The sequence below is a fragment of the Cynocephalus volans genome, chromosome 3, assembly GCF_027409185.1.
Source record: "Cynocephalus volans isolate mCynVol1 chromosome 3, mCynVol1.pri, whole genome shotgun sequence".
Taxonomy (NCBI): domain Eukaryota; kingdom Metazoa; phylum Chordata; class Mammalia; order Dermoptera; family Cynocephalidae; genus Cynocephalus; species Cynocephalus volans.
In genome coordinates this window covers 13,267,964-13,281,368 of record NC_084462.1, presented here as the reverse complement: position 1 = coordinate 13,281,368, position 13,405 = coordinate 13,267,964, and the positions used below count along the sequence as shown (strand labels likewise).

General features: G+C 43.4%; 1 protein-coding gene across 1 annotated transcript in view; it reads right to left on the bottom strand.

Annotated features, from left to right (window-relative positions):
- Window positions 1-221: 221 nt before the first annotated feature.
- The window catches only part of LOC134372442 (zinc finger protein 134-like), a 50,753-nt gene continuing 37,569 nt past the window's right edge, over window positions 222-13,405 (bottom strand). Inside the window, 1 exon segment of the mRNA XM_063089943.1 lies at window positions 222-1,471. Within this exon segment, the coding sequence (XP_062946013.1) occupies window positions 738-1,471 (734 nt within the window). The 3' untranslated portion in view covers window positions 222-737.

The following is a 13,405-nucleotide window of genomic DNA, read 5'->3' as shown; positions in this document are numbered from 1 at the left end:
ACCCTCATCAAGGTGATGTATGGGCCCTCAAATAACTCTGAAATCTAGAAAGATCAGGCCCACAAAGATCTGTCACCTAAGCTTTGGTCAGCAATGGAAGTTAACACCAAAACTGGACTGAGAACTGTTCTCCACCAACCCACCATCCCATCAGAAGGCTGTTAACCTATAAAGTTAACACAGCCTATTTATAATCTCCACAGTGAAAAGAACCCCATAGATTAGAGGTGGGTTAAACTCTATGGCCTTTATATCATAAACCAAAGCAACATGTGGCAAGTACTTTCCCAGGCTGGGCAACCTGGACGAATATTACATAAGACCAGCAATGTGCATGAAGAAAGTAAGACTCCCCTGTAATCCCCCAAAAGAACACAGCTCAGGTTTTCTTGGCTAAAGATGGGTCATGTCCATGCCTATACTTCTAAGGGAGGAGGAAATGAGGACCCCAATATACTCAGGTGTCTTGTGAATCCCTCCAGAAACTGAAGAGAGTACAAAGTCCTGCCTTCCCTGAGGATGTTGGCATGACTAAGCTGATAGAGTTGAGATGGTTTGAGCCATGGGCATTGTCAGTGACATAACTCTACAAGCAACTTGAGCAGATCAGAAAGTGTAACACAGTTCCTGAAAGCTTCCCATGTACCTGGCACTCATAAGATAACTCCCCTGGGTGAATGTTCAGATATATGATGTTCAACATCTCACTGATGAATCCTGCTGCACTGAAAGCACTCCTAAAGCCTTCTTGCGGTGTGAATTTTCCGGTGCCGAATGAGGTGGGAGCTCAAACTGTAGGCTTTCCCACATTCACTACACTCATATGGCCTTTCTCCAGTGTGAACTTTTTGGTGCCGAACAAGGTGGGAGGTTCTGATGAAGTCTTTTCCACATTTGCTGCAGACAAAAGGCCTTTCTCCAGTGTGAACCCTCTGGTGTGCAATAAAGTCGGAGCTTCGACTAAAGAACTTCCCACATTCAACGCACTCAAAAGGCTTTGCCTCAGTGTGAATTCTCTGATGTTTAATGAGGGTGTATTTGTGGCCAAAGGATTTCCCACAATCACTGCAATCATAAGGATTTTCTCCAGTGTGGATACTCTCATGCTGAACAAGTGTGGACTTATGTCTGAAGACTTTCCCACAATCGTTGCACTTATAAGGCCTTGCTCCATTGTGAACTCTCTGGTGTACTATTAGGTTGGAGTGATGGCTAAAATACTTACCACATTCACTGCACTTATACGGCATCTCTCCAGTGTGGATTCTCTTATGTTGAGTAAGATTGTCTTTTCTACTAAAGGTTTTTCCACATTCACTGCACTCATAAGGCCTCTCACCTGTATGAATTCTTTGGTGCTGGACAAGTGTGGCTTTTCGGCTGAAGGCTTTCCCACATTCACTGCACTCATAAGGCTTTTCTCCACTATGGATTCTCTGGTGCTGGACAAGTGTGTCCTTGCGGCTGAAAGCTTTCCCACATTCACTGCACTTGTAATGCATCTGTTCAATGTGAAAGACTTCCCCACTCTTGGTGTTCCTGGGTGCCTTCCTCTTCCTGTGGGGGGCCTTTTGCTGGGGACTGCCCAAACTGGCCTGGACATTCTTCTGCTCCTCCTCACATTTAAAGAGTTTCTCTGACAGGTGAGGTTCTCCACAAACTCTGCAGTTCTTCACAAATGAGGCCTTGCCTTCATCCCTTCTTAAGGGTTTCTCTACACTGTAATGCGTGTGATTTTGGTGAAAGTTTGCACTGAACCAGAATTCTCTCCCACATGCCCCACATGTGTACGGTTTAAGTCCATGATGTGTTCCCTGGTATTCATCCAGGGGCAAAATATCTTTCAAGATGGAGCTACATATGTCACAAGGTTGAGCCTTCTGGGAGGACGAACCTGCCTTGGAAGCAACAATGTGTTCAACTTCTACAGAAACGCTCTGCTTAGCAGGTGCCTCATCATCCTCCACTCCATGCCAACAACCTGAAGGAAGAAAAACACTGTTTATGCACATGTTGACTGTGGTTGGAGGGGGCAACTCTGTCACAAACGTGTATCTGGTACACCCTATGGAGTCGGGTTGTTGGCAGGACAGAACCAGGATCAGGATAAAGAAAGGTCTGCTGTACATACTGGGATGTAATGGGGAAGGCCCCACGAGGGACAAAGATGACAGAATAAGGTGTAGCGCAAGGATAAGAGGCAGACAGGGTCTCCAATCTAGTGTTCTGCAAATGACTTTCAGTAGGGGAGGACAAGATAGAAATAAGGTATGCCTGTGACCTTGGTACCAAACAGTGGTAGGCACAGTACAGGTTTCTGGTACTACTTGAATGCGGCGCTGAAGTCACACCTTCCCCAGCTCCCACTCACCAGTGCCTGTCCATGCCCCTACTGCTGTGGCTAGAGTCATGCCCTCTCAGACAGGTACCCCAAGTTCTCTCCCTTGCTACAGTTCAGCAACCATAGAGGATCTGGAAGACACAAGTCATAGAAAAAAGATAGGACTGGTGAGTGCAAAACCACTAGCCCAGAGTAAGCCACCCATGCAAGATCACAAGAAAACAAGTATTACAAAATGAACCCCAGAAAATTACCTTGCAGGAACAGACCAGTGGACCCTACAAACAGTGACCATGAAGACTAAAATTCATGACACAGATGGGCCTGGGGAAATGCCAATCACAGGAAGGGGGCAGAAGCGGAGCCCAGAGCTGTCATGAACGTGGACAGAATCATCTGGCTAGGGAAAGGCTAAGCATGGTAGGAAACACTGGGCTAACCTCAAAACCCCTGACCTCCAAACTTCCTGGCAAGGCTTCAGGGCAGTAGGAGTTGGGGAGCACAGACAGTGGAAGAGGCAATACATTTAGGTGGCCTTGAAACCCAAAGGATGTGAGTGAGAAAGTCAGGGAAAATAATAGTACCCACAGTCCAGCTAAGGGAAGGAAAGCACAACACCTGGGGAGAAAAGGAAGAACAGTGCCCATCCCAGAAAATTGGGGTATGTGAGGCCAAGGAGACCACAAGAGCAAAGCTCAGAAAGCATTACATCATGATACAAGAGCCTCTGAGCATTGTCAAGTAGCACCCAATCCTCCCAGAAGTACACAAGCACATCCTCAAATGTCACATGGGCCTGTGTGAAGCAGACAACTGAGCCCAAGGCCAGCCTCTCTTCCCAGGACTCCTGATCTATCCTCCACTTTCCTCCCCAGTTTCATAACCCAGACAAGATATCAGGCGCTGGCGTGACTGAAGCCTGCCCTCTCCTCATATCCCATTAATTATTTTGTCCAGTCTAGAGCAACAGGCAGACGGACAGATAGACACTATATATATTCTAGGCCTGGCATGCAGGGCCCAACCCCTTCTGCTAGCCACCGTCCCTGGGGTCCCAGGTTATTCCTCTCATAGACAAATCTGAACTCAAAGTTCTCTCTGAAGCCCTCAGTATTGTTGCCCTGGGGCCATGAACTCACACTTTACCTCCATGTGTACATCACTGTTCAGACTACCTCCTTCACATCTACAGACACCCACAACAGAAGTACCTCCCTAGCTTCCTCTAATGCAAATCTGTATGCAAGATCAAGAATGCTTGGTTAAAGCATTCAGTATCAGGGCCGAACCCATGGCGCACTCGGGAGAATGCGGCGCTGGGAGCACAGTAGTGCTCCCGCTGTGGATTCGGATCCTATATAAGGATGGCCAGTGCGCTCACTGGCTGAGTGCCATGCAGCCGGTCACAAAAAGACAAAAAAAAGATAAATAAATAAATAAAGCATCCAGTATCACATCTGGCCTTCGTCAATGGCCCCACTGCCATGGGTTGTCCTGAACTCAGCTCTAAAGTCTCCCCTCCTGGCCCTATTTCTTGCTTCCACTCAGCAATCCAGAACCATGTGCAGCTGTCAGATAAACTCGGCCCTTTTCCACTTTGCTGTTGCACTGCTGAAGATGCTATCATCAGCCACGGGCTTCTTCTCAACACTTAACTCATTCAAAGCCCACACCCACTAGGCCCCCACCTCCACCACAGTGTTCTGCCACCTGACCCAATCTGCCCCTGAGCTAATCTGCCAGCTCAACTGAAATTCCTCAGTTTTCACCAAAGTTCACCACAGAAGCCTGAGGAGCACATAAAGGAGTGAATAAGCACCAGCTGTGGCCTCATTGCCACCTCACTTCAATTACTACAAACTTCAGCATCCATCTCACATCCACTCTCTCCCTTCAACATTTTGCCACCTACCAGACCCTATTTTTCCCCTCCTTCCCCAAGGACACCACCCTCCCTTTTCTTGTCTCTTACTTGCTTCCTACCCCTACCCTGCTGTACCTGACCACTTTAGAGATCCCTAAGGGCACTGCCATCATGCCAAAGATTCTCTACTAATTGAATGCACAGCTCTGCATTCCAGCTGCCACCTTGAAATGTCTTCAACCTGTGTGTCCAGTATTCCACTTGACAACTCCATTCAGATGCCCTTGGAACACTGTAGCTTCAACACAGCCAATACTATATTCCTGATATTACCTCTGAAAGTTACTCCTACCACCAACTTTGCCATCTCAGTTGAGGATTCTTCCATCCTTGCATCTTCTCAGGACTAAAAAATGTGGGGTCACCCCTGACTTCTCCTCTTCTCTCTCTCACCCTCCACACCAGAAAATCTGGTTGGAGGAGCTCAAATGTTCTCATCACAAAGAAATGATAAAGTTTTGCAATGATGAATATGCTAATTACCCTGACTTGATCATCACAACTTGAATATATATATTGAAATACAACTTTGTAATCCATAAATGTCAGTATGTGTAAGTCAAAAAAATAAATTACTTTAATAAAAATCTGGTTGGTACTACTTACAAAAATAAAGATCCAGAATCCAACCATGTCTGCCACCTTGAGTCACCTAGGACTCTTGCAGTTTGCTCCTCACTGGTCTTCCTTCATCTTCACTCCCATAGTTTTTTCTTCACTGTACAGCCAGAAAAAGCTGGTTAATACCAAAGTCAGATCACTCCGTCATCTAATTCCAGACCTTCAATGGCTCCTGTCCCTTTCAGAATAGAAACCCAGGTTAGGGCTGCCATTCCTGGGATGAATCCTGTGCCCCGCTCCACAACTTCTTCAGATATAATGAAGACCTGAGGTTCCATGAACACTCCCGCTTCAGCCTCAAGTGAAGCATTAGCTCATGATTGTTCCTGTGTCTAGAACAGTGTTCCACACTTCATCCTGTTGCTTGCCAGAAATGGAAATCCTTCCACATAATTCCAGAACAGAATTCAGGACATAGGGCTTTTGGTGAAATAAGGACCCCAAACCAAATGGCAGACAGAAGACTACGTGAAGATTCTGAGGACACTACCATTCCCCATATCAGGCCACAGAGATCACGGTGGAGTTGGGCTGAGTGAGGACCTGGGACACACTGCACTCACCTTTGCAAACTGCCACCATAACAACCTGGCAGGAAGAGGAAGGCTGGGCATGGCAGGTTACCACAGTGGGATTTACTGAACTGTTTCACTAACCCCTGTCCTATCTTGCATCAGTGATGATTCAAAGTTATCTCTCTAACTTCAGATATTCAGACCTCAATGCTGCCTCCTACCAGTTTTGTGACCATGGATAAAGACCTGTAATCTCAGTGCTCTCAGCTGTAAAGTGGGAATAATAATGGTACCCACCTGAGAGGGCCATCATTTGTATCAGACATGTCTGTACATGTCAAGTGCCCTTGAAATAGCTATTACTTTATCTGCAAAAGTATTAAACTCATGGACAGTAAGTACAACCAATCCAAATGAACTGACAGATTTTTGAAATATTAGATTTGCTTTGCCTGCTTTTAAGTAAATGTGATATTTAAGACTTTCCACTGTAATCAAATACTCAGAGGCAAATTAATGTTTCATCCAATCATTAAGCATTAGTATAAATTTAATTTATTTTATGTATATGTTTTTAGCTGCCTAATTACATATACTTGCCAGGTTTACACTAGCCCTGTCACCATACCAATCTACTGAGGCCAAATACATATAGCAGGAATTTACTGAGCTAAGACAATTGCAAGCAGGGAGATGCATAGTCAGGTGGCCCTGAGAAATGCATCCCAAAGAGGGTCCACAGAGCTTAGAATTTTATAATCACAAGAAAGGGGAAGGATAAAAGGAGAGAGAGAAAAAGCCCACCCAATTACTTAATCAGGTTTTCTACTGTTATTCACGATGGATAGATTTGGGATCGTTACTAGGTTACATTTCACATGTAGGGATCTGGAGTAATGGTAATAAGCATTCTACGTTACTTTATGCCTTTTTGGTACTATAAAGTATGCTTTCAAGTAAAAATGGTCTTATGATAATGTTTTCCAGGACAGGTGGATGTGATTACTTATTTATCTCAAATCTCCCAAGGCACTATAAATTTAGCTAGCCTGGTCACAGCAGTTTTTGGTTATGATAAGGCAACAGAAAAACTTGTTGGTTCTATCTTTAAAAACTTACCCAGAATCTAAGACTTTTCCACCACCAACCTCTCCTGCCACTACTCTGGCCCAGCCACCACAACACTCCTGGCAATTGTTGAAGAAACCTCCTCACCAGTCTCCCTGCCTCCATCCTCATCATTCCCACCTCACCCTGGTCTGTTTTCACCTGGGTGAACACAGAAATACCTTTATCAGATCATGTCCATCCACCCTTCAAAAACCTCCATGGCTCCCAGCATCCTCAATGAAGGTACAACTCCTCACCCCCAATTGTTGGCATGACTAATACACTCTGCTACCTGCAGATAAAAAGGTGCATTTCTCTAGTGCTCCAGGATCAGCTGCACCTCCAAGGCTTTGCTAAGTCCAGAGTCTCCTAAAAACCCAGCCGCTCGCCTTCACTTTTTAAGTTGGAAACAGGAAGTGAACCGACCATAGCCCTTTATTCTGAGTTTTTGTTCTTGCGGAAGACAACAGGAAATTACGAACCATGAAATACTAGATTGCCCTCAAAATATACAGGCTGAAACTGAAATAGGATGCCCAGAGATAAGCTCTGGTGAACCTCCGCCCAAAAAGAAGTTGGGATCTCCCCACCTATCTGCCCGTTTTATTTTATGAGTCAGCTACGACACAAAGTCTCAATTCGTTACCTAAGGACTGTAACCTGTATTAGCCAAGGGCTCAACGTTTAACTTGTGTGATAACTTCCTGAGGTCCCGCTGTTGCCCAAAGGCGACATTCCTTCCCAAGTCCAAATGCAAATTTGGCTTCAGAACTGACCAATGAACTAAGTCCCACAATCAACCAATCCAAATTAAACAAGCCTGTACACACACGAGAGGATCTAAATGAGAACTTGGGCTGGAAGTTAGATGGGAATTTTGGCTAAGTCAACCCTTTTCTCCTGTTCAGGGACACTGCTTTGGGAGCGTTCCCCAGTGTTCTCCGCAGGTGTAAATAATAAAGACTTTTTCTACTACCCTGGTCTTGGCTGGCTCTCTGGGGGACGGACTCCCCTTGTCCTGTAACACCTCTGCCTGGGACACTCTCCCACACCTCAGAACACTGAGTGTTAGATAGAGATAGGGCTCCACCCACGAACGCTTCATTGCCTGGACACTGGGGCCTGGGCTGCAGGGACCTAAAGAGGCTCTCCTTATTTGGGGCTTCCGTATTTGGAGATGAGGGTCGGGACTGGTGAAAATCTAGGGAATGCAGCACCCACCTGCGCCGAGCCCATCACCGCTGCCGCCATCACAGTCTGTGGACCGCACGGAGCCGTGAGAAGAGGGCGACCAGACCGGACTCAAGCACCGCGGTCGCCCGATACTGAAGGAGGATATCGGGACTTCGAGGGCGCCGCCGCCGCTGAGCCTCTTTGCAATGAAGACAGCGTCTCCTCCCGTGCCTTCCCGCTTCTGTCACATCGGAGCTAACCCAGCTCTCCTGAGCCTCTGCTCCGCTCTCCATCCAAGAACCGACAAGATGTCCGCCGCGAGAAAGATTCCGGAAGTCCCGCCCATCGTCTTCCGCACGCAGGGACACTTCCCCTATCTGTTCCACCCCCGAGAGGCGCAGCCTTATCTGGATAATGTAGTTCTCACTGTGTAATCGGCCCTCGTGACGCGAAGACACCCCCACCAGCTGGGCCAAGTAGTACCTCCAAGGGCCCTGGGAAATGGTGCCCAGAGGCTCTGAGGACCCGCCGGGGCTTCGCTCCTCTAAAAGGGCCCGGAACCAGATTCCTTGGATTGCTTTCTGCAGGGATCACCGAAATGTTTAAAAACATATTCTTTCAGATGTTCCCAAAGCTACAAAACCAAGTGGACACACCACACCAAATGTCACTCTAAATCAACTCATACTTCCTTCGTTTTAAAAATGTGTGTAGAGGGAAGGTTTAAGTCAGTTTTGTGAGCTTCAGTGGGTTGGAGCAAGAGAATTGTTCCAGACAGGGCCATGGGTGAAAGAAAAATTGTCTCCAAACAGTGGCTATGGAGAAATGTTGGAGCTCCCTGAGGCAAGTGTCCTAATGTGTAGCTCTTCCTCTGGTTTCCTCAGAAAACACTTCTGACAGGGCTATGAGGAGGACGTCAGAGGAGGAATTACTGGGCTTCCCTGAAGCAGGTGGTCATGGGAGGCGCCTTTCCTGCCTGTGTAGTCACTGATGGTGTCCAACCAAGTGAGCAACACGCTTTTATCCAAATGATAGTTCCTAGCCCGGAAGCTGAGGTATATGTATTTCTTTGGGGGAATATGCCCTTAGGTACCAAGACAGGGACTGACATGGTCCTTGTGGTAGCAGATGTGCAAAGGTGACATCTGAATCAGGAAATAAAGATTTGGAACGCCATGATCATATTTTTTTTTGCTGGGAAGTTATTCTTATTTCACCTGCAATTACAGAGACAGTGTCTGAAATGAGGGTTGAGGTTATTTATGAGAAAGAAAGAAGGAAAGAAAGAAAGAGAAGAAGAGGAGGGAAGAAGAGAGAGAGGGAGGGAAAGGAGGGAGAAAAAAGAAAGAAAAACATTTGTGAATTGTGTAAGTTATTGAAATTTATTAATAATAATTCTCTAGTTATTCACAGATATATGCAGCGATGACTTTGGGAAACCTGCCTCTGACAGGTGAAAAACAGTTAATATGCCAGGAAAATTTGAGCAGGAGACACAAAAGTCTGGGAAGCGAGAGAATGAAGCTGCACATGGCTGTACTAGAACTTTGACCACAGCAGAGTTTAGTCTCAAAAATGTATTTTCTTTTCATTCTTCAAATCACTGATTAATACCTGCTTGGAGGAAAAATTTTAAAAACTTTTAGAAGGTGTTGTCAGAATGGTGAAGATGAACAGGGATGCTGTAATATTATACTTATTCACGGCTCTAACAAATTGTTCAATGAACACCTATTGCATTTTACTATGTTAAGTGCATGAAACAAATTTGGAAACAAGAGACAAAGACCCTAGATATCAAAGAGTTTACACTGTATTCAAGAAAGACAGAGGAGGAAATATAAAGAAAAAAAAACCGCTAAATTATGTGGAATGTTAGAATGTGGTAGGCACAATAAAAAAGAGAGGTGAGGGCAGTGATAAGTGCTGGGATGAGATGTACTATTACTCAGCCAAGGGAGGCTTATTTGTAGCTGGGTCTTAAGTTATAAGAGTGAGTGAATGAGGACATGGAGCGGTCAAAGCCACAGAAACAAAAGTTTAATGCTATTCACAGTTCTCCTAGAAATGAGAGGCACAAGACACTATACAGAACCATAGGAGGAATTCCAGGGTTTGGTTAGGAGGCAGAAACAGGATCAAAGAAAGAGCCTAGGCCAGAGCCTTTATTGTGTTTTCCACGGTAAAGGCAAGGCAGAACAAACAGTTGAGAACTGGCTCGTCTGAATAATTCTGGTGAGCTTAGGCTTATAGGGGTGGTCTCTAGTTGCCTAATACTTGGCCCTGGGATGATACAGGGCAGGGAAAATATTGGTTTGGTGTGTGAGAGTTAAAGGGGGTGGTTGGCTTGCCTATAAGAGGCATGCTCCCAAGTAAGTTGTTTACTGTCTTTAGGAATTAGCTAGCTCAGACAGGGGCAGTCTCTTCCTGGCCAGAAAGATTTTAAGATGTCAAAATATCATAAAATATAGAAAATAAAAAGCATGATTAATGCATAGGCCTCCTTAATGAGAGGGTGATTGAGCAAATAGCTGAAGGATGAGGGCCCCTTACAGACCATTGCATGATTATAAACACAAAAATATTCACATAATATGCATATTTTTGGAATTTATGAGAGGTATACAACAAAGTTGGGGCTACTGATTTAGGCAAGATTTTAAGCTCACAATTTTGTTCAGGAAACATTTAAATGACCCTACATTCCTAGGCTATGGAGCCCCATTCAAGGTAACCCACTGAGTAGCTATATAAAACATTAAACCCCATGAAAAATATTAACACAAATTAAACCCCTTACAGAAAATGTGCAGATTTTCAATTGATTAGAAGACAATCAGTTAATAGAGAAAAGAAATAGCTCTTTCTGTTCTAGAGACATAATGTTACTCTTCAGTTTATTAGAAGCCAGAAATTTATGTATTTCATCATGATTATTTTTAATAATCACGTTTCCTAAATATATTGGATATAAATTATATTTAGATAATGTACATACATATTTTATATTTATATTCATTAAACAGTATACTATATGTTTCAGTTTCAAAAACTATAGCAAGTAAAATTAGTTTTAATTCAATTTTGATTAAATAGATATCATAGAACTGCAGAATTATACATTTAGCCACATACAAAATATTTTTAATGACCAAGTACTATGTTCATAAAATTTGTTGCTATAAAAGTTACATAATTATTTAAAGATAGAAAAAAGGTGAAATAAAAATGAAACTCTTTGAAAGTTTCCTTTAAGTAGCAATGATTGTCACATCTTTTGTTTCTTTTATTTCAGTTTTTGAAAATGACAATTTCCAAGGTTCATTAAAGAAAACCAGAGCTTCACAGTAGTCAAAGGGGTAAAAGCAAATTTCAATCAGGAACTATTGCAATAGGGGTAAAGAGACATCATTATAGAACTGGGCTCAATTCTGAATATGGTATGGACAAATGGGGATTTATAGCCAAAGAATGGGGGGGAGGGACACGGGGGTCAGTCGATGGAAAATTGATAAGAGGAAATGTCAGGGGTAAAGAGAGATTGTTGCTAAAATAGCCTAAGAGGATTCTTGCTGAAAGTAGGCCAAAGTGACCAGGCATCACCTGCAGGGTGGTGGAGGCTGAGGAATTTGTCCAGATATTGAGGTCAATCAGAAATATTGAGGCTGAGTGATTCTGGCTAAACCAACTTAGCAGGATTCTTGCTAAAACTAGGCAATGAGAAGATGAACATGGAAGTCTAAATGTCGAGGTCTAGCTGAGAAGAAGAATCAGAGGACCCTGATTAAAGTTTGGTCAAGGAGAATCTTTGTCAGTCCCTCCTCTTATTCAAGGAAAGAAGAGACATTCTTTTTTCCATTGAACAATTTAAGTCTGTCTCTCCTGCAGTCACCTTTTTGTTCCATGAGGATTAGTTGAACCATCTGCTGGACTTGGTACTAGAGGATATTTGCTAAATAATGTAAACAGTTAGGCACTTAATGAGGGGAATTCCCATTAAAAGAAAAAGAAAACAAAGATTAATAGGTTGAATCCCAGTTTCCTGAGTCCAGAGAGGGCAGTCACTTGAGAAGATTTCTAGATATTGGGCTTAAAGCATTTTTTGCAGTTTAGATTTGTGGTTACAGTATCAGATGTTCCAGTGAATTTTCTGAATGGCCCACACAGCAGCAGGCATGAAGATTACCCATACATGGTCTGTCTGATTTCTTTGGAATTTATATCAAGTCGTTCAACTTCAGCTTGCAGGGCTTTGGGGAAAGGGAAGTTTTAGTGATGCCAACTCAGGAAGATAGGAGAAAAACTGGAAAACTTTAAATATTAGAAAATTTTAGTTTGGAAATTTGTAGCCAGATATTGGAGAAAACAAGAAAAATTGAGAACCCACAGGGGTCTACCATAGTTTTGAAACATAAAACTTCTCTCTACAGTCATCCCCCTTTTGATTCTTGTTTACAAAATTTGTCTGGATTCATTAGATTTGGCCTGATTACTTACATAGTGAAGTAAGAATGGTAATTGACCACATATGCCTTTTTATGTTTGTTTTGCCAGAACTTTTCATAAGAAATCTCAAATTAGACTTTTTAAAAGACTTTCAAGATTAGAAAGCCAAACCAAGAACTTGCCACCAGATTTTGCCTTTAGTACCTATAGATTTAGGTGAGTTCCCCTCTTCTCAAGGTCTCCAGAATATTCAAGTTTCCTGGGCCTGTTGGGGAGTGACCTTCCTCACTTACCTATAAGGCTGGTAATCCTACAAGTTGGGTACTAGCCCAGTTTTCCAAGAGGGCTTTATAAACATTGGCTTATAAAGTCAACCTTAGTTCATAAAAACTGTCCATCATTCTCAAACATGACATTCCAGTCAAAGCTTTGGTAATATAACCAATGTTTTCAACTGTAGAGCTAGGGCTGGATCTGGAGCTCACAGACATCTCAAGCCCGTTGTTCAGACTGGGTCACAAACCCTTCACATGCAGGTCTATGAGCCAGGTAACGAGAAAAAGGTCCTTAGAGCCTTAGTTGAAGGAATAGTAAGCTTTTTAAAGCACACACATGTCTAGGCAGTCTGAAGAGAAATCAATTGCTACAGGCAAAGTCCAAAGAAAAACTGAGCAGCTGCCAGCAAAGTAAACATGCTCTATTTTTAGACTCATGCTCTGCTGTCCAGCCACCACTTCACAAACTCAAGAACACACAATAATAACAAACTAAAAAGATACATTGGCACACATGCGCACTAACTCCACCCAGACACAACTTGTTTACAAGGAATGTGCTGCACCACCCCCAACTGGACCTGAGGTGAGGAGGCCTGACTAAACTACTCTATTTTCCTCACACCAATTATGTCCTGTTACAGGAAAACAGATTCTTATTGAACTTATACATATGATTACATTGCCATGAAAATAAGTATTCATTAAGGTTTTCCAAATTCTTGAGGGATCAGACAGAAAGAAAAAATAAATGTTTCACTTCCATTTACAAAAGTATAATCTACTAAATGTTATCAGTGTAGATAACTTAAGAGAAAAGGGAAAGGGGTTTCTGATATATGGAAAATAGAACATTAAAGAACTAGTGAAACTGAGCAGGCACCCCCTCCTTGATAAAAAATTTCGAAGAAAGTAAACTGTGGCCTTGGTCCCACAAATTAAAGTGATTTAAAATCTGGGAACTGGGCTTCCCAACTAACAATTGGGGAGCTGAGTTATA